The sequence below is a fragment of the Patagioenas fasciata genome, chromosome 12 (assembly GCF_037038585.1).
Source record: "Patagioenas fasciata isolate bPatFas1 chromosome 12, bPatFas1.hap1, whole genome shotgun sequence".
Taxonomy (NCBI): Eukaryota; Metazoa; Chordata; class Aves; order Columbiformes; family Columbidae; genus Patagioenas; species Patagioenas fasciata.
Window position 1 is genome coordinate 10,110,479 of NC_092531.1, and position 27,228 is coordinate 10,137,706.

At 44.3% G+C, this 27,228-nt stretch overlaps 1 protein-coding gene across 1 annotated transcript; it reads right to left on the reverse strand.

Moving 5' to 3' along the window:
• Positions 1–23,038: 23,038 nt before the first annotated feature.
• On the reverse strand, positions 23,039–24,001 carry FOXB1 (forkhead box B1). The gene has a single exon (XM_065847762.1). It carries the CDS (start codon positions 23,999–24,001, stop codon positions 23,039–23,041), a length of 963 nt encoding a protein of 320 aa, XP_065703834.1.
• Positions 24,002–27,228: the final 3,227 nt, after the last annotated feature.

The window sequence follows — 27,228 nt, forward strand, 5'->3', positions numbered from 1 at the left end:
TCAGGCTACTGCCCTTGTGTATTAGGCAAAGCATAAATTATGCATACTAATTACCTTGGATGGGGCACGACTTTAATGAATTCTTTTAATTAAACTGCAACACAGTGGTTTTGTAGAGGATGGTCTATATTTCATCCTTAAACTATGTAACCTTCATCTTTGTCTGGAGAGATCACACATCTGAGTTGGTTTAATTCATTTAAGCAGTATATACAAAGAGCAACCTCCTCTCACTATCACAGGGAAATTTCAAAAATGCATGTGTTCTGTTTCACTGCTAAGGAATTAGATTATTCAGTGAGAAGTTATGATTCTGGCAGAAAGGCAAGGGGGCAACACACAGGAAAAAGAAAGGCAGGAACGAATGTAAAGGATGGTGTAGTATTAGTAATTTCCAAACCAAACACAAGTACATCATTTCCCAGGACATCTCGGTTACTTGGCATTTTCTGTAGCAGAATGGTCTGGGTCCCTACTGTGTTCCTTTGAAGTGGCTTTGGCTTCTGAAAAATGATCAGGTCACAACAACTCAGCATAACTGTTACACAGTTACACGGTAACACAGAAGTGATTTGTCCACAGTGGCAGCACAGGTAGTGTACTAGTGGGAATAACAGCAGAGCCTGAATGATTCACTTGATTTCGATTCTTAAAAGCAAAGTGTGGTAATTGCTGCCTCTCAGTTACTTTGTCCTTGGTCCCACATACAAAATCCAGAAATTTGTGTACCCTTCATTTTTTTGCCTTTTGCTGGAGCTTATTATTTTGTTCTTGTTATTTGCCTGTTCTTGGCAGTTTTGAGGCATGTGTGGCTTCCCAGAGTCCAAGGAATAAAAATGGTCATTGGATGTGCATCAATGGACAGACAAGCTAACGGCTCAGTTAAAAATAGGTATAGTGGCTGTCGATAGTGTATTAATGAAGGAAAATAGCAAAGGTTGCCTGTCTTGACATCTATTCCATCTATCTAAGTTACCTTCCTCCAGGGTCTATATAAAACATACCTGCAAGGTGTGTTCCTGGTCAGTCCTGCTGGCACATTTGTGTCCTTCTCTTTCCCCATAGATCGAATACGGTATTGCGTCATTTCCTTCACAGCTCGCTGGTTGCTTGCTTGCTACTGGTGCATCAGCCAAGGTGTACATCCCCAAAAGTAAATGGGAATTTTCTGTTTTAAATTCACTGTTTGCAGATAGTTTCATCCACCCCATGCTTGTTCTTTGATCCCACTATCAGTGTTTCTTTGGTGTTGTTTCTTCATTATTGCTTACTCTGAAAGGAATATCTGCCCATAGAGTTATTTGTGTAGTTGTCTCCTATCACAGAACTACTTCTAGTGGTACGTACGGGAAGCAACTTGCTAAAAGGCCCTTCCAACCCGAAACATTCTATGATTCTATGGAGACAGGATTAATCATGTCCCTACTCATCCAGTGCATCCAAAATATTTTTACGTGTTTACACACTGCTTAGTCTGAGGTATGATATGAAGAGAAATGGCAAATATACTGCATATGTGACATCAGTCTAACTTTTAAGATTTGTTTGAATGTTTGGTGCTGTACTCTGTTCTGAGTTTTCTCTGAGATCGCTGTGGCAACAGCTGAATTTAACATTCTGTAAGAGAAAACAAAGTCTGGTCTTCAGTCACGGTGAATATGAGTTAAAATGTTTGTGCTCGTAATACGTGACCAGTTTATTCCATATAGACAGAGGCAGATTTTAGAAAGTTAAAAAATACGTATTTGCTGGTATGCAATTGCTGCATTTTTCTCTTCTGTTTGGGGAATGAATTTTAATATGCACTTTGGAACAGATTTAATCTCATCTGCACTTCCTTGGGTGAATCTACAGTGTAGGCTTTGCTCTTCTTGGAAGAATTCCTGTGTGACTTCAGTCATTCCTTGATGCCATTATTTGCCATAGGCTTGTCTTCCTCACCGTGCCTGCAGGCTGTGCTCTTACATAGCATATGTTTTGACAAGCCATCTGGTTTCCATAGGTTTCCCAAGTGTCTCACTTCTTGCAGCCTGTCTTTTTGGCAGCCACCAGTGCCTACAAACCCTCTGTCTGGCTTTCTCCATAGGTCAGAGATTCTTACTTCAGCACAGAAGTATTAACACATGTGATAATGAAGCAGCTTATGGAACCAATGGGACATTATTGGTATAGGGAAAGGGATTAGAACCAAAGGACTCCCTTCGTCCTGGGCTCAGCTTCACTCTCACGTATTCTTACTCCTCTTTTCCGGCTGCCATTGTGCAACAGTTTTATCCCCTTCTTAAATATGTTATCCCAGAGGCTGTACCACTGTCACTGATGGGCTCAGCCTTGGCCAGGGCGGGTCCATCCTGGAGCTGGCTGCCGTTAGCTCTGTCAGACATCTTCTGGAATCTTCTCACAGAAGCCACTCCTGTAGCCCTCTCACTACCTTGCCACGCAAACCCGATACAAGTGTTTATATAGCATTGATTTAATGTAAAACTTATGCATTTGTTTGAATGGGGCCTAAATTATTCTCAAATACATCTGGATTCTTTATCAAAGGGTCAAGAATTGCTCTTGAAGAACATCACAAATCAGATAACATAATACTTCTGAACGGAGTGCACATCTTCTTTCATGAAAAGTAATACTCACAGGATAGGCTAAATTTGATTATTCAGATATGATGTGCTGAGCAGAAATTAGTAACTTATTATCAGGACAGTTAGCTTTTTGGATTTGGAGCTTGGTTAACGGTGATCTGCTTATTCCCAACCTCAGACAAATCTGTAGAGACAAAGGGTAGTGAATATCAACAGCTAAATAATTTACAAGTAACTCTACTTGAGATTAATTTGGGGTAAACAGAAGCAGTAGATGGTAATAACCCCATCAATCACTTGGTGTTTCACAGCCAGTTTCAAGCAATGCCATTATATTCTTTTTAAAGACATACAACAAGTTTCCCTCGGCTGCCAAGCTAAGTAACCCCCTCAAGGCAAGCGCATCCTTTCTTGACTGATCACTTCTATTGAAGAGCATCAAGAATAAGCAAACCAGGTAGCTGTGAATCAGCTTGGAAGGGCTGGATTTTAATTGTTACATTTCAGTGATTATTGCTTTCTCACTCCAACCAAAAATAGTTTATGGAAGTGAAAACTCCTTTGGTATTTTATTGAAAGATACAGAAAATGGAGATTTTTTTTAATTTTTTTTTTTTTTAATGGAGTGCTTGGTAGCCAGAAGTGTGTGTGCAACTGGTGATGATAACAGAGACTGCACGCTTCGTTTAGGTTGTACCAGCATGCCGAATCAGTTAGCAGCTTTCCCAACAGAAAGGAATTTATGGAGCATGTCTTGTTTTAAAAAGTAAAGTTAGGAACCTGTAAATTATTCGATATTTTCAAATTCCTGTAGCAAAGGAGTTTGATTTCACTGACGATCTGCGAAGGCATAGAGGTCACTTCATTTCTTATTACTTGAAGGTGCAGGGAGTAAGTGCTTAATGTTCAATATGATTTCATTCAGTGCTACAGTAATTAATTCACAAAACAAAACAGTAAGTAAAAACTAAATTTGTTCAAATATGTGAACAGGAAACGTCTGAATTACATGAGAATAAGTTAGTATTCATACAGATTTATTTCTTGAAACTCTTCTGTGTTTCCTCTTAGAACTTCCACTCTTCAATGGGTATATGACTATTCCAAGTCAGCTATCACAATAAACCCTGGTGTGTGGATGTGAAATGACAACCATCTGAACCATATGCATGTAGCTAGGAGAATTACTTATGAAGTAGTATTGCTTTCATCCAGGCCTGTCACACTGCAGGTGAAGGTGGCAAGGTGGCCAAAAGCAGAGTGTGTGGCAGCAGTTTCCCATCTCACTTTCTGTTTTAATCTGGTTGTTCTTCCTGAATCACACCTTTCTTGTATTAAGTTTTCTTTGTCTAATTTTTCACAAAATATTTTTATAACCGAATTATAATTCATATAATGAAAATTTGAACCAAAAGAAAATTGTGGATGAGCATATGCCAACCAGGAGGTACATTCTCCTTTCCTGTAAGAACCATGGCTTGCTTAATGAATTCTTGTCTGTTTTTAACAACTATTCTGTCAGTGTGACTGGAATAATGAAAGCTGATGCATTTCCTAGAAGTAGCCTTTTGTGAGGAAAAACGAGTGTGTGATTTGATAAATATGCATCTTGATTTAGTTGACTTGCTGTCAAATTGAGCAAACCAGAGGCAATTGCTAGAGCTGGGGAGTGGGTGGAGGTGGTTGTGCAGAGCCCGCTGATCTGGGACCAAGGCAGAACCACCAGCTGAGCCCGGGAGGCAAGCGGAGTCTGGGCAGGCCGGGCTTATCCCCTTGTGGTTCTGCTGAGAGCAGAGTCTGCACATAGCTGTGGGCAACTGTGTATTGTCCAAGTACACTGGCTGTAGTGGGACTTTTTTCAGTAAAATCCCAGTCTTGCACGGAGCTCCTACTGGAATTAGTTCAGTTGGAATGGGGGGATTCAGTCCCCACAGAGCTGGAGTGCAGTGTCCCACCGAGGCACTATGCTCAGGAAGGAGGTGTGTGCAAACCAGTATGACAAAAATGATGTGCTAATACACTGAGAGAGCTAATGCATTTAGAAAATGTATAGAGAAAGAACTTGACGCTTCTGAGTTCTGCTGTGTAGTTTGAAAAGTCTCAATTGCTATAGCAACAAATGAATTTTGCAATAGGAGACCACAGAAAAGAGTTTAGACATGGCAGTAAGTATATATGGCTAGAGAAAGAGCTGTTGTACCCTTTATTTAAAGCTCTATTAATTTTCAGAAGGCAGAATCCTCTCTTGGTATTATTAGAAAGCGATGTATGAAGCTGTAGTGGCTCGAGGACAGTTAAAATGCTTTCACAAGCTTGGTCCACAAAAGCCACTTTCTTATTGCTGCAATTGTAGATGCTGAATTTGGTGACAAGACTGAAAGCCCCATAAATGCTTCCTCAGAGTGTTGTGTTCTTGTGTAGCAAACTCTCTGTTTTGGGGCTGTGACATTTTTAAAGATAGTGTGTAGTCCCGCTGGAGACTTCAGCAGGGCTAATGAGAAGCTTGAAGTGAGCCAATGTACTGCAGCGTTCCACAAAACTAAAGAGCAAAATCTCTGGGTAATGCTGTTGTTGTAGCCATGATGTGAACTACACGTGCAGAGGTGCAGGCCTGTTTATATGTTTCACTAGACCCACTGGTGTAGTTGGAAAAAACAGAGAAATTTTAAGGTTGGGCATATAGTTTTAATAAATTAATTAGTTACATAGCTGCATATTAGCTACTTTTTTTTTAATTGTGTGTCAAGAGCTTTTCCACTTTGGAACATGAAAATTTAGCTGACAGTGGAGTTTGTTACTGTATTCTCTTTAAATCTTTATTCTTAGTTGAAGTAAATAAACCAACATGGTAAAGAGAGCTGATAGCTACTCCATCTGTATTATGGCACACAATGATGGCTGGAAGTTAAAGGTTTGATATATAGATCTATTTTTATATTGCCAGCCCCTGCCCCTGAAGAAAGTATTAAAATTTCCAGATGAGTAACCAAACAATAAATAGATGAGACAGTTGCTGTGAATATCTGATTTTTTGCATAATAATGAGATATTGCTGGATAATACACTTTGCGGTCCACAGTTTGTCTACATTATCATTTTGATTGGACAAATGCATAAGAAAGATATACAAGTAAAGCCAGGCCAAGTCTTTTATTTTAGTTCTGTTAAATTTCCAGGACATTTTAAAAACAAAACCAAAAAAAATAGAGGAATATCCCTACACATAGGCATTCACTTGCACACATACACACACAAAATGTGTACCCCATACCTGGTCTCACAATTACTTACGCACAGTGGAAACGTGTGCAAATTGCAAGCTCTTTTTTGTGCCACCAAGAGCGGAATTGGGGTCATTTTCAGGGAGTATCTTTTTTCTTATCTTGCAGAAGGTTCACAGAAACACACGCAAGGGAGCTTTTCACCTCACAGCAGGACTTTGTTCCGCACCAGAACAAGCCCAAGCAAAGGCAGCTTTGGGGTCAGTCGTGAATGGGGGAGTGGAGAGGTGAATTCCCCACTGCAGTCAGAGTGGAAAGAAACTTGAAGTCTGGCCATGCTGATCTTCATGGACAAAATGTTAGTCTATACACCTCAATAGAGCCTGAAATCTAGAACCATTTTGATGCAGTTTTGAAGGGAGGAAATCCTGTGTCTACAGAAATCACTGAGAAATTTCTTAAAGTTGCGTATAAGGATGCTGCTGACAGCACTGGAGCAACGCCTGTGTCACTGCTGTCATTGCTAGGAGATGACTAGCAACTTTGCCAATAGTGATGTGTAGATCAAAGCTTGTTCCCAGTTAGAAAGCTAGTTGTCACAGTTTTTCAGTTCATTCCAGACCTTTTAGTTTTAGAGTTCTATTGATAAAGATGGGATCAGAGTTTTGTTTTCTTTCTAGGAAAAAAAAAAAAAAAAAAGCGCTGTATTTTTGTTGTTTCTTTGAACATAGTTAAGTGTTTCTGCATTTGACCGTGTCATCTCCACAGGGAGATGTGTAAGCCCAAGCTTCAAGGTTAGTAGCTTAGTATCTTCTGGTATGCAGGACTTGCAGCTCTCCTTGTTGGTCTGGTTTAATTCTGAGCCCTCTACCACCTGCAGGTATGTCATCTTGTTCTTGCTTTTTGCTGTATTCTTCTTACATCTCTCAGTGCTCCTCAAGTCTTCCCACAGATGTTTACTTCCCCCATGTTGTGGGAGGGCAGGGTCCCATGTTCATTGCACCTCACACTCTCGGTGCCTGCAGTGGGAGTTCATGCTGTGCAAGCAGCTGAAAAACCTGACTTACCCAGGGCCTGGGTTCAGACCTGTGAAGCACTAGCAACTCAATTGCAGATGTCTGAGGACAGCATCTGCTGGTTAAACTGAGGAGCTGGCTTTTCGCTGTATGTGTCTGCGTGTGTGCACCGGAAAAGAGATCCACACACTTTAACAAAATGGTAAAGAAATAAGCAAGCCCTGCAAATATGACTTAAATGTCTCCTAAAATCATTTAGCCATCAGCTAACCTCAGCAATATAGAGATGAAAACTGTTGCTAGATTGAAGAAACCTATAGAACTAGTGTATTGCAGCTCTGCTAGTACATACATGATTTAATGTGCAGGGCATCTATTTCCTAATGGTTTCTCCATACCAGATTGGTATAGTGGTAGATTTCTGACCCTGTTTCTTCACCAGGGCATACTCACAGTATTGAGAAATAATGCAGGATTTTCCATGAATTTAAAGTATCTATGAGGATTTCTGTCATGACATAAGAGCTTTTATTATGTACAGCCATCAGTGTTGTGCCCAGAAGCCATTTAACCACAAAAAAAAGCAAATGGAACGAGATTTTGGCCTAGATATTTACCTGCTGGTGAAATGCGTCACCTTGAGGAGTGACATCTGGACTGTGACCTTGTTCAGTTCCTCATGATCTCTCATGCCATACCAAATAAACAGTTATTTTGTGGCTTCTTTTTCCTCAGTCATGCAGGTCCAACCCATATTTTTGAAACAGAGAGTCAAATTCAAGCCTTCCAGCGCAGACTGTTTTTCATCTAGCAACATGACATGCCCTGCCCTGCCCTGGAAAAATTCCAGTCCACTGCATTTGACCTCAGAAACAAGATGCATTTTACTCCAACTGTGCCATTGGAATTATGTAACTGAGCAATTAATTATATTTTAAAGATTATAATATGGATAATGGGTAGCAAACTTGGGGAAGTCATCAGGCTAAGTGTATTGCAGGTGCAACATCTTTTCTTAGTAGAATTTGATTCATTCACAAAATGATTTTTCTATTCAAAACAACTGTCATGCTTCCTTTGTCCATGGATAATTAAATAAGCTTTCCAATTTATTCATGTTTTCTAATTTACATAGGGTACCAACCCAAAAAAAAGGCTCTGCTCACCCAGACAAAAGACATAGGATACATAGAAAGATAAATGTGAATGTCAGGCACAGCACTGTGCGAGCAGCTCTGGCTGCTGAGGGCACTGTTGCTGTAGCTTGGAGCGATCTCTGGTGAGCAGTGGCAGTCGGGACTGAACCAAACTGAACATTGCTGGTGAGTTTACTTGTCTTCTCCTTTTATGAGGTCATATTAGGAAAGTATGGGTCTGAGATATTGAAACTGTCCTCTGCAGGGCTTTTATACTCTCTTTACTTCCAGCTTCTTCATCTCAGCTTTCTAGGGTACAATCAGATACTCAAAGCAATAGAGCCTGCCCTTGTATTGCACTTCTTCCAAGCACTAGTCTTTGTACAGACCCTCTGCAGCAAGAGAATCCCATCCAGAGCTTATCAGCTCTGTGCTGTTCTGAGCCTGCAGGCTTCCTGCAGCTGAGGTACGCATTTCCCAGATGCCAGTTATTTTCAGTTTTAGATACTCCTGTGACTCCTCCTACCGTAAGATTCAAATTCTTCACAAGCATTTGTGCATGCAGTTGCACAGGATCACTGTGAGCTTGGCAAATGGCATTGGTTTATTTATGGGGAACAGGCATAGAGGAGCCCAACATATAATGTTTGCAGCAAAGAATATACAGGTCAGGTCTCAGAAATACTAGCCATAAAGATATTTAGATGCTGGAGCACAGTAGGTTGTTGTGAAACCCTTTGCAAGCTTAGAGAAGAGGGTATACAGGCACATCCAAGGCAGTCTGGGCCTGTTTTATACACTCTAGGTTCAGGAAGATGATTGTGGGATCTCCTGACATCTCATCTGCCACCTTTTTTTTTTTTTCCTTCTCTCTACAAGACCTAAAGGGCACTTTGGGAATCTGTGAATGAGTTGGAATATTAACCTAGTTTCCCTAAGTTATAAGCAAGCACACTAATGTTTGGAGTGTCCTGTCTCTTACCCACAAGGGCCAGAGCTGGGGTAGCAAGGGCAGCCACACGTTCAAGTTCCCCCCGCAGCTGGTCCTGCCCAGTCTCTGTGATCGCAGGGGTACAACACGCAGGGCTGTGTCCACAGCTGGGGCAGTGCTCCAGCTGGTGACATCAGGGATTGTGGATGTGGACTGATTTATGATTCTCAAGTGTGTTGTGTAGTAGCTCTTTTTTTTTCCCCAGACAAGGCAATGCAGCTTCAAACGTGTCTGTCTTATTTATAAGCAGTTTAAACTTTACACTCAAGTTATTTTCTTTTCTTTCCCCAAGCTCATAATTTAAGGGGAAAACCATCAAAAATAAGTACATAACATAGCAGAATACAAACCCTTAAGAAACTAGCAGAACCTTCAGTCTCTGCTTGTTTTGCTTTACAGTATTTTGTTTTATTAATAAGGCTGCCTCTATATTCATGGCAAAAATAAGAAAGCTATTTCCAATGAAACAGACAAGTCTTTGTTAGACATCAAATATAACTAATATTTGATGTCATAAATATTAATGACTTTCATGTCTTTAGATACTTTACAATCAATTCCAAACATTTTTGGTTTTATTCACTCTTATTTATTTTTTCACATTGAACTTGTAGAAGGAATATTCCCCTTTTTTTTTCTGTGAAATATCTATCCAATTCTGCAGCCTGATTTAATCTTTTGAAGCCTCTTTTCAAAGTATTTGAATTAACATCCCATTCAATGTATTTTACATGGCTGAATCTGTACACCCAGGTGAAATGAGCAGCTAGTGGTGTGTGGCAGAAGTGCATATATGATGGCCACCAGTTCACCTGTCACTTCGGACTGATTCTGGGATTTCCTGGTAAAACAGAAAGGATTGAAATAGACAGGCCTTTCACTGGAAACATTTAACACAGCACATAGCATAACCTATCATTTGACATCCAATTTCTTGGCCAATTTTCCACAGGTACTGAACAATAATTGGTGTTGCCCAATGTGAGTGGTCTCAGTAACTATAAATAATTGTTTGTTGTTCCTTAAGAGCAGGAAATTCCTCTTTCTGAGCAGAATAGTTTTGTAACTTCTCACAAATGTACAGTCTCATGTTTAGACCATGAAGTCATATTAGTGTCCTATAAATAAATAATGAATAATGTAATCAGCTGAATGACTGTTGATGCAGAGAGCAGAGTCTTCCAGAGATTAGATATCTGAACTTGATATGTCTATAATAATTGGGAGCCGAGATAAAATATCCATTCACATGTGGAGGAGAGAGGATTCTTCACCTATGGAGGGTTAAAGAGAGAATAGGGGATGTCCCAATATGAGAGAGAGAGAATTATTCCTCCAAGGGCTACAAGTTGTTCAATGTATTTGTGCATGTTTGTTTTTAAGGGATTTATTTTGTGCATTTTTTAATATACTAAGATTATAGTGAAAAAAAAAAATCTCTGTAAATCCAACACTGCACTCTGCTTTTGCCTTAGAATCTTTGTTCTTAAGTAGCCCTAGCAAGAACCAATAACTTGCTGACCATTGTGGCAATAAAATATGGTGACTGTATTGCAGTTTCCGCTGGTGACATATTGCAGTTCTTTTTTTAAGGCACATTTAGAAGTGATGAAGCACAAACATAGTGTGATACTGACACAGTTCTTATAACCCAGTCCCTCCTCTTGCTGCTGTACTGTCTGTGTAGGAGGCAGACTTTTGATGACTAGGTGGAGTAAACCTGCCTTCTTTCCAGTTCCAGGTTCTCTTTGTCGTCTCCTAAAAAAGCCCATTTCCATTGCAGCTCTCCTTCTTCATACCATTGATCATTTTTGTCATTGAGGGAAGCAGCAGATCAGTAAACAAAAGTAACCACAAAGTTCAGATGCCCTAAATAGCCAGTCTGGTTTGGACACCAGTCACGAGTCCTTATTTCTAAATATAAACATTTTTCAGTTCTAAGAGGTGGGTAGGTTGAAGGCCGCTTTGGGGCTGAGAGACTCTGTCGGGTGATAATCTGCCTTCAGGAGAGCTGGAACAGAACAAGGCTGGAGTCCGCATTTGTCAAGCCACTGTGTTTGCAGAGCTTGCCCTAAAAGTGAACATGCGGAGAAAATACGGGGTGGGTAGGAAGCAGAAACTCTATATCCAGAAGGTTATCTTTATATTGAGTTGCCGTGAACACAAAAGTAATTCCTGTAGAAGCTGTTATTTTGTCACCAGATAGATCTTGAAAGGCTCGGTCTCAGAACAAAGGGAAAAATAGGTGCAAGCCTGTGATGGGAAATGTAGGAAAATAGTAAGTTTTAAAAAAAAAAAAAAAACACACCAAAAAAAACCCAAACCACATACTGTTAAAAAAAAACAACTCTGAATGCTTTCAGAGCATGAAGGAAAGAAATCCCATGTTCCTTCCAAGCCTGTGGAACATCATAGCTGTTGTAAATAGGCCAGTCCCAAAGAGAGCACACACGTTCCAAATGGGAGGAGATTATTTGCTGCATCATTTTAGCATGTTTGATTTATCAGTAACTAATGGAAAGTTGACAGGGACTTTGAATGAAATAATTCAGTGTGTCATAAGTGCAAGATTTAGCATCAAAAGTGTTTTACTTATGGTATATTCAAATGGTGAGAACATAGCCAAGATGTTAGCATTAATGAAATCCATCCTAATTCCTCTTTGTAAGTTGCATTATTAATCTGCTGTTATTAAACGAAGAGTTTGAAGCAGTTAGGACAAAGAGTAGGGCAAGGAGACAAAATATGTTTGAAAATGGCACCATTCAGAGCAAGAACTTAGAGGTTAAACAGAATTGCTTCAGTTTAGCGGTGGGACTGATTTACTTGCTTGTGTTTCTAGATAATTTTGGGGGCAGAGAATACTATCTAGGCAGTCCTAGTGACTAATTGGGTTTTGGTGGTATAGACTAAATTTGCAGTGCTTTATCCTGGTTTGCTGAGGAAGTGAGGCTTACGAGAGCATGTTTTGTGCCTGTCTCCTTCTGTCAGGCCACCCAAGTGATGTTGAATGTTTTGGCCAGCTTCAGTCAAACCTAAGAGGAGTAAAAGTCCTTTTTCTACTAACCGAGTTCCTTGGTTTTTCAAGTGTTTTCTGAAATATTTTCTTAAAAGGCTGGCTGAATAGAAAAGGCAGGCTCAAAGTAGTCCTGTCTTGAGGGAAAGGCAGTCTGGACTCAGGTCCTGTTCATTCTGTGTGGCAGCAGCAAGGCAGTCAGGCAGTGAGTACATCCTTGGAACAGGCAGCAGCAGCTCGCTGTTTCATCTGCTCCTGTTGGGTAGCCTGTCATATGGGAAATGGGAAGGGAGGGCTGTTCAGGCAGGTGTAGTTTAGGGAACAAAGGACATTTTCTGTAGGGAATCAGGTACATTATTCCAGTGCTTACACTACAATATGCTTTACGATACTGTGCTGTGTTAACCATCCCCACTGAGATCAAGGGGAGTTGTATTGTGGACTGAAAGGGTAACAGCATAAAGAACAGTGATGTACGATCTTGAAAAGCCTCTGTGTCCAGAGAGAGCTCCTTGAGAGCTAGCACTAATAGCTCCTTACAGAACTTACAGGATGAAATCCTAGTAGTGCTCTCACCAAGGTCGTGGAGAAGGCTTATAAGAACAGAGAAAAGTTTTCATTGTGTCAGAGTCTGGATGCTGCACTGCTTGAGAAGATACTTAATGGGAATATTTTGGCAGATCTTTCTCTGGCTGTTGATTTTCCAGTGGTTGAGCATCAATTACACAGTTTCAGCAAGTAAAATTTGAAATGGAAACATCCAAGAACAGTCTGGATCATTTGTTTTACACAATTGTATATGCTGCTTTGCATTGCTTGGTGACTTCCAAGGAACAGATAAGTAGATGGCACCTTATTTCCTAGAGTTTTGAATTGTCCACAGAGACTGAGAAATTGATTTTACTTTGAAAAGAAAACAAAAATGGTCACATTTTCATGCCCATTTGCTTGAGCATGGTATGCATGATGCTTTCTGTGAACATAGTTGATACTTGCATACATAATTTAGCAGCGTAGGAACTTTGTATATGAACTTCTCTGCATAACTAAAATGAGACCGATTCTGCTGAGTTAAAATAAGGAGCACAAAAAGGAGATTTTTGGGAGGTTGCTAAAGAGATTAGTGTTTGTTCAGTCAAATTGTTATAGTTAAAGCATTAATTTAGGGGGTTTTCCCTCCATACAGACAAAATGAGCTAATTATAATTCCTTCAGAGTCAAGAGGAGGTTTAGGCAGAATTAATAAATACCTCTAAGAAATAAGTTTTCTCTTTTCAAATTTACAATTACGATTTACTACTGCAAACAGAGAAAGGGCACAGTGTATGGTGTAGCATGCTTGGAAGAGTGGGACATTTTCTGTGTCTCAAAGAGTGACCAGGGTTTGGAGCTTCTGCAAGGTAAATTAGCCTCTCCAAAGCCTTGTGCTGCTACACCACAGGCTTTTCAGGTGCATGAATTGCCCGAGCTAGTACAAAACAAATTACCAAAACAGCACGACAAGGTGTGCAGTGCAAGGGGTAGCTCAGGCTTTCCTCTCGGCTCATGTTGTGAAGAAGCGTACAGGCACGATTTGCATCCCTCACTCCAGGGAGAGAGGCTTTTACCGTTGCTCTTCTGAGAGACACGAGGAATTCCATCTCATGTCAGGATACTCTGAGGATCCAGGCTTATGTAATGATACTTTCTGGTTTTCTACGAGATCAGTTCCCAGCCTTCCCAGTAAGTATTTCCAGAGCTAAAGTGGATGAATACTGACAGCTTCTGCTTTGTATCCTCAAAAGCTGAAGGAGAAGACAATGCTGAAAATAGTACTTAACTCTGTGCTGTTGACCTCCTACCCAACTGTGCCACATCCACATTCACAGAACCATAACCTCCCTGACTTGCATTGAGAACTAAGGAACGCATTGTTACTGACCCAAATTCATCCCATTGAGTTTCTTTGCAGTGGCATTTGACCTCAAAACTGTCCTTTTAAGCAGTATCTCTTTACTTGGAAAGAAAAAAAAACCAAAAAAAAACCAAACCTCCCAGAGCTTGATCATGGAGAAGCAGTTTGGGGTTTGAGGTTGCTTAAGAATGCTCAGGAAAATAGAGAAATGTTGAAGGACCTGCAATATTTTGAACAAAAGAAAAAGCAGCACTTACATAGATGTATACAGTCCTTACTGCAAAGGGAGGGCTAATGAATGATGGAGAGCGCTAGATGTCTCATGTGTTTTCTTCTTTTCTAGTGTTCTGGGTGGCTATATGATATGATGCCTCAGTTAGAGACTCTGGTCTGACAAGGCTTTACTTCACTTTAGAAATGTAGTTTGGCTTATAATTTATGCCTGTGACCAGTTAGGAGAAAACGTTCTCTGACACACAACTCAGACACATCAATTGCAGATAGAGAAAGAGGACCGGTTTGATAGAATTTGAGTGCTACAGGCAGAACTGGATTTATTTTCCAATGGAGAGCCTTCAGATGAACATGCAGTAGGTGGCCCTGGTGATTCCTGTGTGATAACTTCCAAACAGCCTGATCCTGAGCTCATGGAAACATTTCAGAGTAATACTAAGCTGATAAAAAGGCAGCAGATCTTTGTATATCTTCTGATTGGAGGGGAACATGACTTACGGTGTAAGTTCCCTCAGAAGACACCAACAGCTTTCATAGCAGTGTAATCCCTTACTTGGGATTTTGCCTATACAGAAATACTACAGAAAATTATTAATTCTTCACCCCATTACATCGAATCCAACAAACATTGCTATGATGCAGACATGACCCATTACTGCCAGGTTTGATGTCATTAGTGAAATTCCATCACAGGCATTCATCCACCAACTATTTTAAGTGCTGCTTTCAGAAGAAAATCCAGTGTTAATAACTCTGGTTTTATCAAAAGTCTCACAGTGCTTAATGCTCTCTCTACTTAACAATCCTAGGGAACTGAACACTGAAGGATATCCAGGGTTTGATTTGTTGTTTGAAAAGGAGGGAGTATGTTTGAAGTCTTACCGATTATATGGATACTGGATAATGTGGTTTTGATGCAGAGGGAATTGAAAAATTCCTCACAATTGAGAACATGGGGTCAAAGCACAGAAAAGAGAGAATTTCTCAGAACCTTCTAGTATTTAGGGCTGTGATTTTGTTGGTGTTCAGACAGATTAGGAACATACGACCCAGTATTCTGGGTTTGGTCATTCCTTGACCAGTTCTTTTGGTGGCTGGGGAAAAATAAAGGTTTCTGGCTTATGGTCTGAAAGTACTAGACTAACGGTTAAGGAAAAAAAGAGAAAAAGAACATAAATATTTCCAGAGTTTTCAGAGTTGCCCATGACCATGTGGCATTAAGGTACCTGTGTAGATGACCTTGCTGGTTGTGGCCCCAAACTGAGAGAAAGGTAAATTACTTACTTACTTAAAAAAAACCTGTGAATGTTTTGAAAAACCTTCATGGTGAAACCCTTGTTCTATTTAATTCGCTAGAAAATTTTGGTGGATTTTAATGCAATTAAAATTTTACCCTGAAATCTACACCTGCTGTATGGAGCATTTGCAAGCATGACTCAAGTGGGCCATGATGTAACTAGAGGATTGTGTGGCTGAGAGGTGAAAAAACTCAGCAGCGATAAGGCAAGCAAAAAGGGACAGGCTCTTCCCTCTCTGTAGAATTGTCTGTTACAGGAACTCTGTATCTTCCTCTGACATGCACAGTACCTGACTTCTTCCAGGAGAAAATACTGGTACCGATCTTACAAACCATGGATGGTTGAAAATAGCTTACTTAAAAAATGCAGGGGAAGCAGCTTGATGTGGTCCAGCTTGTCCCCATGTATATCCAGGAGTATGTCTGTTTCTCAGAGCCTCCGAATATACCTGAGACTTCCAGCTCTAGGAAAGATGAGGAAGCTGCAGCTCAATAAAAAAAGAACATGACTATTAACAACTTTCTGCAGATATAAAAGTCCTAGATGCCTGCTTTATATCTGTTATAATTCCACTCTGTTCTCATAGCCATCAACAAAACAGCAATTTGGAGCCAAATTACATGTAACAGGGATCAGCCCTCTCTTGATCCTCTTCTGTATTCCCCAGAGAACTTCCTTAACCTGGAAATTATGAGGGTCAATTGTGAAATTATCTTCAGCGAGGACTGAAGTACATCAAGAACAAATTGAGAGGAAACACAAACTATTTGTGTGTTTGTGGTCTCCTTCAGCAGGTCCAGGCAGGCCTAATCCCACTTTTCTGCTCTGCATATGAGCAGTCTTATCACTGGTCTGAATAGCCCGACCCTGTGAAAGGCCACGGAGAGGCAAGAGTGCAGGATGATCCAGCACAGCAGTGTGAAAGACCTGGATAACTGTCCAGCCCCAGTGAGCCCAAGGGGAGGGATGTCTCCAGGGAATGAGACAGTAGTATTGTTTACATGCCCTGGGATGCTGCCTGCGCCTTTCAGCTTCTCAGTGCTCTGCTGCCAGGAACCTGCATCATTAAGCTGAGGAGTTACAGTGCAATTTGGCAGCCAAAGCCACAGAGACTACACAGGAGAGAAACACAGAGGAAGTTGGAGTGAATTGGGTGGCGATATTGCTCTAGTTGGTAGAAAAATGCACATCTGTGGTGTGGAAGAGGTGGGCTTGCAATTGTTTGAAGAGATGTTTGCTATCTGCAGCTGGCGATGGAGCGTTGTCTTCTCTGCTCCAAATGGGTACTTAGTCCACCTTGATGTACTGCAGCAGAGTTTCCTGTCTGGCCTAACATTGATGTAACCTTTAAAGCAGCTATTTTTGGCTGGAGCTGGATGACATGGTGTGCTTTCACGTTCGGGCATTCCAAAACAGAGGTTTTGGTGTCTTATTGCTTATTTTATTTGAGTTTATATTTGTTTCATGTTTATTTGGTAGCACAGTTACACTGCTGATAGTAGGAATAAAAGTGTCATGTAATCAGTAGCTTAGACTGTTAAAACATGGAATTAATGCGTGGGCCTGCTCAGGGGTTCCCAAATCCTCCAGCACGCACTAAATGTGCTAGTGGTTTTTAAAGGCCAAGAAGGAACCTCATGCTGCCAAGACCAGAGCAGCTGAGCGTGCCTACGAGTAGAAACAAGTAAAAGTTTTGTTCTTATTCCCTCCTTACTTATCTACTGTCCATTAGCCACTAAAGCAAGCTAGGAGGATGGAAACAGCAGCTCCTCAAAGTGTCTTGCTTTCATCACGGGGAAAAATGCTATATATGAATGTTTAGAAGGAAGCTCAGTATGTGCAGGTGGTCTGTGCTGTCCATGGCTGTGCGAGTTGGGAGAGTGGAAATGCTGAGCATTTTCCTATGGTGTGAGATTAGTCTTGGCTGTTATGGCTCTCGAAGGAGCTGCTCTAATTAATGCAAAATACTCTAGTTACTACTTAATAAATACTGAGGCCGTTCTAAATAGTGCAAAATTAAGAGCCTTTATTTGGTAGTGCCTACAGTTGAGGTACAAGTTAACCTTTCATACACCTTGGTACTTCCTGGCAGTGGCCACGTTAAGGACATGTGAGGGAGCGGAAGTCGAGGCCCTCCTGGGCTGCGAGTGTGCTCTGCCTGGCTCCAGCTGCCTCAGTGCTAAGGCACAGCAGAGGAATGGTGGCAGAAATGGTACCTTCACATAAAAATGCTGCCGGAGGAAGGGCAGGGTCAGCTAGTTCACATGAGCAGTCAGCACCCCTCCGGGCTGACCTCCCCGAAAACAGCAGCCATTTCTCTGCTGTCTTCGTTGCTTGCTCTCCAGACACCGGCACGGATGAGTGGGAGGGAAAGGCTAACTCCGGGCATCGGCCAGTCAGAGCGGCCTCTGAGAGCCCAGAGGAGCGTGGGACCGCGGGAGCTCCGGCCTTGGCCCGGCCGCGGAGCGCGGGGCCCGGCCTTGCCTACGGGCGAAACCGGGGCGGGCGCCGGCACCGAGGGGTGCGGGCTAAAGCGGGGGTTCTGCCCCGCATTGCCTCCGCCCGCGGGCGCAGCCCCGGCCCCGCGCAGCACGGCAGCCCTCCGCATGTGCGCAGTGTCTCCAGCAGCACGGCAGCCCTCCGCACGTGCGCAGTGTCTCCAGCAGCACGGCAGCCCTCCGCATGTGCGCATTGCCCTCGGCGCGGCGGGCCGGGCAGGAGCGTTCTGCTCAGGCGTTCCGTGGAGGGGCTGCGATTCTCAGGGCAGCTTGGGCAAAAGGCGGATGATTCCTCATTTTCTCTTTATAAATAAAACGTTACCATTTAAACTGCACTGTGGCTCGGCTTGATGAATCTGGAGCCTTTTTTTTTTTTGTTGTATTTTTTTGCGAGCAAGGGTGCCAGTGCCACTCGCCCTGTAGCGCAAACGGACCCAGAAAGACAGAGGAAGATAAAATGAATTTAAATTCCAAAGGGGTTTCAGTGCTGGTTTCCTAGTCCCCGAGTCAGCAATGTGTTTGTGAAAATTCAGCCTTTTTGTGTCTCAGAAAAAAAAAGGGCTAAATCTACATCGGTGGCCCAGTCTAGGTTTGCTATTCTTTGCATTTTCTATTCAAGTGAATGAGAGTGAATGAAGTGGCCTGGGACCCTTTATTTGATCTACTCAATTGCATAAAGTGACAGAATTCTAATATATTTGTTTAATGCTCTTCAATGGGGCTTTCACTTTCTAGCTTGCAAATGAAGCCTCGATCTGCAAAGTTTTGTCCCTTTTTTCTTTCCACTTTTTTCTTTTCTTTTCTTTTTTTTTTTTTCCTGGCAGAGAGACCATATTTCATAACTTGGGCCACGGTTTGAAGTGATTTCGAGGAGAGTTTTAGACTCGAAAAGTGGGAAATAAAGAAACAGATGTGAAGTTATTGTAAATTCTTATAGTGGGCTCTTGGGGCTATTGTAAACCCACTGCAGGCGGTCCAAAGCCTCTCTTTTTCATGCTGTAATTGAAACATATTAATTAGATAATTTGTTGTTAGTTTAAAAGAAACAAATACAACCCCTCCAAGGCTTCACAGCCTCCGTTTCTTTTTGTTAAAAACAAAACAAAACAAAAAAGTGACATTTATATTAAGATTCCGAGTTAATTCGGCACTGAAGTTGATGAAGCCGCTAAGTTTTTTCTCCCTTTCCCAAGGACCACTTTTGAAGAAAGGCTGGTTCATAAAACTCCCTCTCAGGGGTCGCCGGGGAGTTCTTTTCTCCCTACCTGGCACAGACCACCCTTCCCCACAAGGCGAGGTCCGAGAGAAAATAAATATTCTGGGTAAGAAAGAGCCTGCCTTTCTTCAATAGAAGATTCAGTCCTGTGGGGTGGTGTCTTGTCACACGTTGAGGGGAAAGAAAAAAACAATCCAGGCGAGAAAGGATTCACATACCATGCACTGACATGAAGCAAAAAACCCGAGTCGCCAAGGACGACTGGGTTTGCGGGCTTACCTTGCACGGCCGGGCTCAAACTCATCCTCCGGAAGAAGAGAGCTTTTGCCCAGAATGAACGGTCTCTTTGCATCAAGTACGCTTAGCTTATAATGTCTCGCTGGCAAATAAAATAAAAAATAAATCCCCCCCGACCCCCGCGAAATGTCTAAACACGACAGAGAGGTCGGCCGTGGCTGATGCACTCGCCCCCTCCCCGCTTCGCCCCTTCCCTCCGCGCTGTTGTCTCTCGCTGTTCTATTTCAGATCTGTGTTTATTGACATTGGACTTGAGCCATTAGGGAGATTTAACAAGTCAAAGCAGTAAATTCAAGCGGCGAGCTGAGCTCCGTGTTTGTTTGGGATGCGCACCGCCCCGCTCCCGGGAGCGCGGAGACGCGCGCAGGAGCCCGCGGGCTGCGCGCTGGCGGCCGAGGGCGCGGGTGGCCTGGAGTGCTCGGGCTGGGCAGTCTCGGGTGATCGCAGGGATAAAGAGCAAAGTAACACTTTAGAAGTTCGGTTTCGAGTCTTACTATGGGATTACGTAGCACGGAAGCTATTGCATCTTTTGAAAATATCTTGCTTTGGGGCACAGTCTTTTCAGATCGCTATCTCCGCTGGTTACTATATAGTTTAAAAAAAAAAAAAAAAAAAGCAAGCCTGAAAGTGCAGCTTCATCTTCTTAGCTTGGAATTAATCTTTGAGGATTTGTTCTGACTGCTAGATCTTAAAAGGAACAAAAAAAAAAAAAAAAAAAGGAAGGAGAAGAAGAGTCCTCGTCGTCTAAAAATGTAGGTCATTGCTTGTTTAGGAAAAGTTTGTCGAGTTATGTGTCCATTGATCTGGCGATAAGTTTTGAATGCTTTCTTTAACTGATCGTGTTGATATAATCGTGGGTTGGACTTGATGAATGAGTTCAGTTGTCCCCCATCTGACAAGCTTTAGGAGCTTCATGCATTTTAATCAGCCCAATGATTCATGTATTTTCCACCTTTTTTTCTGTGTGTGGGATCCGTCCTCTTTTAAAAAAATGTCGCAACTGGATTAATTACCCTCTACATTAATCTTAAAACTTTTGCAAGAACCTTGCAATATGTGTTAAGGAAATGGGGATGTCACTTTTCCTGTTTATGGTCCAGAAATTCTGAGAGCTCAGGCAGAGACAAGACCTCTGTAACATCATTGCCGTAGAATTAGTGAATCCTGTCTCTTCATTAGAATACAATGTCGTTTTCTTTCTAATAAGTCTTTGAGTATTCGCTTGTCTCGTAAGTGTGCTCTTGGTGCAGACTGCCTCACGTCAGAGACACTAATTTCACTAGATTGCTTTTATTATGTTCAACAGTTGCAGAATCCTAGCAAAATCCCTGAAAAGATTGGAGAACCCTACTGGAAAGTGTCCCGAATCTAGTTTTCGTTGTAACTACTTTGCCCTTTTTTAAAGAGCACTGTATATTGGCTTACAGAAAAAGAGGTACGATTTTAAGTGTTACAGTTTGCAAACTACTGTTTTTGAAAAGTGTGATCAATAGATATGGAGAAATTATAGCAGTGGTTGAAGTAACTGCAGTGCTTGAGGTAAAACGACAGGTAAAATGCTACAATAGCTCACTGCTACCCGAAAAAAAAATTGAGATGCCACTTGTAAGGAAAACCACAACTGACAAAATTTCGGTATTCTCAGTTTTGAAAAGTAACTAATTATTTAAAGGTTTTAACGTTTGCCCTGTAGTATAGAAACTTACTAATTTTTATACTTCTTGGGGAAAATTTAACTAGGAGCATGTAAACGATAAATATACATACATAGAGTAAATGTAATACATACATAGGAGTAAATGTAATATGTGGTTACATTCGGTATAAGTGTACAGGACACAAATACTTATATATGTGTGTAGGCATATGCATATATGTATAGATATAAAAGAGAGCACGTTTATGTACGTTACCTCTTCGGTAAACCGGCAATAATTATAATTTTATCGAACATGTTATGGTATGTTAATAGCTATATTTATAGTAACCTCCCGTGAAAAGGCTGTTTAGATTTTCTAAATATTGCAATAACATCATTTCTTTTTCATAAATGAATGCTTTTACTTTTTCTCGTGTAAACTCTTTAAAAAGACAAGAAAATAAATCTGCATTTACGTATTTTAATGAGAAAATATTATTTGGACGACTAGGTTCATAATTTAACGTAAACACTTTTTTAACCTTTGTCTTAAACCATACATGCTGGGAACAAGAACACCAATATTTAAAATGCCATGCTTATTCTGTACAGGGGAAAAAGAAAAACAAAAGTTTAAAAGAAACGTCTTTACAGCTTCAATAGACATTAATGCCGTTTGTGGTTGGTTGGTTTGTTTTTCTTAACTTAAGCAGTTCACAACAGAAAAACAGTTCAGTTTCCAGCAAACTACCTAAATCTAGAAAGGAGTATATCAAACAAAAGTGCGTTTTACACGTTTTTAAATCATTCCTATGCACAAACATTTACAGGTTCCCTAGCCCCCTCTTTTGCCTGCAAAGCTCCAGCAGAAATCAGGATGACCTCCAGTTTGTACCTGCTGTCGTGTTACTTTTCCACGTTTTACCAGTGACTTCAGCAGCTTTTCTTAAGCCATGTCGGGTTGTGTGCTTGGTAACAGGTTTTTTATTATTATTATTATTATTGTTTGTTTTTAAGCTATGAAATAAATAGCTACAAAAATTAAAAACAAATAAACCCTCAGCTCCGCAAACCTACAGGTTAATCAGAAGTTAACAGACAAATCAACTTATCTTTCTCTTCCACCTGAAAACTACAGTGAACATCCATGTTACAACAGGTGCTGCAAAGGGGGCCTCATCTGATTTACAGTACAGATGCAAGTCCAATATTTACATTAAAACAGGCGCTTTGTAAACAAGATAGGTGTGGAGTGAGTGACCGGGTGCCTGTGCGTGTCACGGCATCCTGCTCCCGCACTGCCCGGCGCCCCCGGCCGCAGCCTCAGCCCGGGGCCCCTGCCGGCCCAGCATCGCTTCTGCGTGCGAGCGACTGAGCCTGGAGGTCCCGCAGCCTTCCCCGCGGGAATCCTGCCTTTTACGCAACAACGAGACACGCACCCACACAAAGGACACGAGCTCTGCCCGGCGTTTCCAAGATCCAAGCGTTTGCTGCTTGGAGGCTGGAAACGTCGCTCCTCTCATGCAGTGAGACCGCAGCCGTTTCACACTGTTTATGGTTTTAAAGATCGGTCCTATATAAACCCCTGCTCTTCCCTAGACAAAGGAAGGGAAAGAGACATCACCGGGCCAGGCTTGCCTGCCTCTGGCAAATCGAAGACGCCTGAAAATACTTTTGGAAAACTAGTGATGTCCTACCGGGCGGGGAGGGGGGGCGGGCCGGGTCGGTTCTTTTTGCCTCAGAAGAGCGGAAAAAAAAGTTCGGAACTAGGAAAGAAGCCGAGAGGCCAAGGAGGGCACGGCTGCAGGGCCGAAGCAGGAAGGCAGCTCCCGCGAACGGCAAACCTCTGTTTCCCGCGAGAAGCTGTCTCTGCTTTCGAGGAAAAGAAAGGAGGGAAGAAAGGCGCGGAAGGAGGGAGAGAAGGGAAGGAGGGGAGCTCCGAGGAAACTTTGGGAGAAAGGGGAGGGCGGTGGAGTCCGTGCGGGTGGCCCGGGTCAGTGCACCGCCACGGAGTGCAGGGCGGGCGCCGGGCTGGTGAGAGTCTCGCTGGGGGTGGCCGGGCTGCTTTGGCTGGTAGCCGTCTGCGAGGACGTGGGGCTGAGGGAGGGAGGCGAGTTCGAGAGGATGGTGGGAATGGGCGCGGGCAGGGCGGGCAGGGCCGGCACCGCGGCGGGGGTAGGCTTGATGGGGACGGGGATGGCCGGCAAAGTCTGCCCCCCATGGCAGAGCGGCTTAATGGGCACGCCGTAGGCGCCGTACTCGCTGCTGGCCATGGAGATGGGGGTGGCGGTGTCGATCATGCCGGAGCTGTACATGTGGGGCCAGCCTGTGCCAATGGAGCTGCCCACCGTAGTCAACTGGTTGGGGAGGGGGTAGGCGGCCGGCATGGGCTGCATCGTGGAAAAGGCGAGGCCCCCGGGCATCTTGTACTCTCTGGCGATGATGTTCTCGATGGCGAAGGGGTGCTTGAAGCTGGAGGGCTGGGACACACCGAGGTTGTACGTGGACATCTGGGGCAGGTGGGTGCCGGTGGCCGCCAGGGCGCTGAGCCGCAGCTTCGCCTGCTGCTGCAGGTACTGCGCCGCGTCCGCCGGCTTGCTGGGGGCCAGGTGGTCCGACTTGACCACCTTGAAGCGCTTGCGGCGGCGCAGGAAGCTGCCGTTCTCAAACATGTCCCCGCAGCTGGGGTGCAGCGCCCAGAAGCTGCCCTTGCCCGGCTGGTCGGGGCGCCGCGGTATCTTGATGAAGCAGTCGTTGAAGGAGAGGTTGTGGCGGAGGGAGTTCTGCCAGCGCTGCGTGTTCTCCCTGTAGTAGGGAAAGCGGTCCATGATGAACTTGTAGATCTCGCTCAGGGGCAGCATCTTCTCCGGGGAGCTCTGGATCGCCATGGCGGTCAGCGAGATGTAGGAGTAGGGAGGCTTCTGATCACTGTAAGTGTTTCTGCCCGGGCGAGGCATCTTCGCTAGGGGACCCGCAGAGATCTGCAGATGGGCAGCGACAAGGAGGGGGTCGGGGATGGGGGAGAGGGGTGAGTCCGAGAAGATTTGCACCAACACCCGGCCGGGGCAGCAGGTGGGTGTGGGGCTAGGCTGGAGAGAGAAGGGCACAGGGAAGAGGAACGGCGGACCTCCGCCCTCGGGGGTGGGATGGGGGCAGGGGTAAACAACCCTGAGCTCTGTGCCTAGTGTGGGGGAAAAGCGATGTGCCTTTCTCCCAGCTCCGGCCTCGCTCAGGCTGGCCTCCCCACAGCAGCCCGCTCCCGCAAAGTTACTCTAGCGGTAGCTGTGCCTTCTGGTGTCGGCGAGGAGGAGAAGGGGACCCCCTCCCGTCGTCTCCCACCCCACTCCCTTCCAGCCCTGCAGATGCCCACCTTAAAGTTGCTGGAAGTTGACAGTCCGCATCCGGGACGCAGCTGGAAGTCCGGGCTCTTTCCCACCCCGCTCCGCCGACGTGTGTCTTGTTCGTTTCCCGGCCACTCCGCTCCGGTTTAGTCCCGAGGAGGCAGCGAGCTGGCTTGGTTTTGGGAATCCTCTTGTACACCCCTCCCTTCTCCGCGGGCTGAATCAGCTTCTTTTACACCACCGGCAGATGGACTGTAGCAGAGGCTTGTTTGCTGCTCTGCAGCCGCGATGAGCTAAGTAGTTGCCTCCATGTCCTTCCTCTAACCATCTGATAGTTTTATGTGGTGACATGAGCAGAAAAGACCCCTGTAGAGGCGCTTCATTAATGTGCCACTTCTTTGCTATCATATGACAATCGCCTTGGGAGCAGGGGGAGGGGAATGGGGAGGAGGGGGCTGGAGAGAAAGGCATAATCTGGTTTCATTTACACCTATTTACATGGACACCTTGAGCCAATGGGAATCATTTCCATTTGAAGACAAGGCGAGGGGTGAAAAGGCTCCGCCAGCGGAATTGCAGTGCGATGGTACCCGGTGGCTGGGGGTGGGGGAAGGTATGCACTAACCTCTCTGTGGACTTTGCAGGAAGCTTAGTCTGCAATTCACACTTACAAATGGAGGTACTGAGCAGTGGGATGTTTGACATGGAAATTGCTTGGCTGTGGTATTCTGTTTGTTCTGCATTGTTATCTGATTTGTATTGTTGGCTAACTTAAGGCGAGCCTTTTTCCCTGTAACGAGAGACTTTCTCTTTGCCAAATCCGCTCTCCCCGAGCGAAGGCTTCTTTCGAGAACAGAAAAGATCGGGGCTTCTCCGTAACTGCCCCGGGAAGTTTCCTTCCGCCCCCCATCTCAGGCAGCACCGTTGCTCTAGTTCCGCGGACTTGTTGGTGCAAAGCCGTGGGAGTCGTCTTAAAATATATCGCAGCGGCCGGGCTTCGGATCCGCGGCCGGGGCACAGCCCCGGTGTGCTCGGTGCAGAGCTGCCCTCTGCGCCGCTATCCTGCTCCTGGGGCCGGAGGGATCCCGCAGAGCTGCTCTGGGGTAACCGGTCCCTGTCACCGATTACCGTGCTAAATATCGTAAACCTGGTGCCTTCCGCGGGATTTGCGTGATGTGTCTTAGGCTGTTCGTGTGCCCGTACGATTCTCGGTGCGCATTTGTGCGTGTGGGAGCAGGTAGGATGTGCAACACCCGAGCTGCGTCTCTCTCGGCCCCACTGTGCTGTCTCCTCCCCGGGAACCAAGGCCCGATCCTGGAATCGCAGCCCCGACGAGCACCCCCAAAGCCGTGTGTCCTGGGGGATGATCAGGCCCGGAAGGTCCCAGGCTTGCCCTGGCATAGGAGGGAAGTTTGTATGATGTGTATTCCCGAGGCTGCGGTGCATCCTGTCACCCTAGAGCCACAATAAAAGATTGTCTCGGGAGCTGCGAACCCTGCCTTTGTGGTGAATACACATGCACTCCATTAACAATATTTTCGGAGTCGGTCAATAACTCACCAAAACGTAACTTAAACACGATGAATTTAGGAGATTAAACAATTTCATTAATATTGAAATGGCTGCTGAGGCTGAGCGCGCCCGCTTGAAATGCAAGCGCACGTTTTTCAATATTAACAGAAGTACTTGAAGAAAAGAATAATGTCACCTTCTTAATTCAGCAAAAAGAGGTGGGGAGGGGGAGGGAGCGCTGCGCCGGCTGCCCGTGCGGCGCGGGCTGCGGCGAGCCGGGCTCTGCGGGCGCGCAGGGCTTTTGGAGGGACAGTCCCCGGCAGGCAGGGCTCTCTGAAACCTGGCAGCAGTTTGAAAACGCATTTCACACTGCAGCTAGCTCCGGCGTTGCGTGTGTTCAACTATGTTCCCCTCGTTCCAACGCGGTTGCCATCGGTCCCATCTAATTCCTCTCGGGGCAGGATGTCTGTTAGAGTATAACGGGCAAATAATTATGTTTCTAGGAATCCGAGAAGCCGCCTTCGGCCCGGCGTTGCCGAGCGAACGAGCGCTTTTCGGGGGACACCTGCTGCTTGTCACCCCGTTGCAGAGAGGGTGTTGGTGCGGTTCGGAGCCCGGGAGCGACCTTACTCAATTAACCGGCTGCGAGACGCTTCGCGCCAGCTGGGCAGGGCAGGAAGGCAGCCTCCAAACTTTTTTGGGGGGGTAAGAGGTGATGAGCCGGTGGGCGTTTGTTAGAGGGTAGGAAAGACAATACTCTGAAATTAGGACAGATTCCTCTCAGAGTCATCTAGGACACTGGCCAGAAGGCTTCTATTTTTGTATTGAGAGTCCCCAAATATGTGGGTTTAATGGACACCTCCGATCGCCTCCAACTTCTGACAACCCTCAGTTCAGGTTTTGTCCCTCAGCCTAAGTTCGCTTTTAGGATGCCTATCAAAACGAGAGCTCAAAAACAGCACTGGAGTAAATAAAATCAGTCTGACAAATTATTTTCTTCCTCTTTTTTGCCGGTATCTTTTATTTCCGAAGAAAGAAAGAAAGAAAGAAAAAACCCAAAACGCTGGCGCAAATGGGGACCCACAAGCTGTAAAGTTAAAGTCGACTTCCGTTGTCATTTGCTACTCCGAGTGTGAACGAGGTATGGCTGTAAGTCGTCCGGTTTTTTTTTTTTTTTTTTTTTTTTTTTTTTTTGGGGGGGGGAGGCGGGGGGGCTGTGTGGTGGATTTTTGGGGGGTGTGTTTTTTGCTTTCTTTTTTTTTTTGCTCGGTGCAAAGGAATGTGTGAGCAGAGGGGTAGGGCAGGCGAAGCCATCCTGGTAATTGATACCC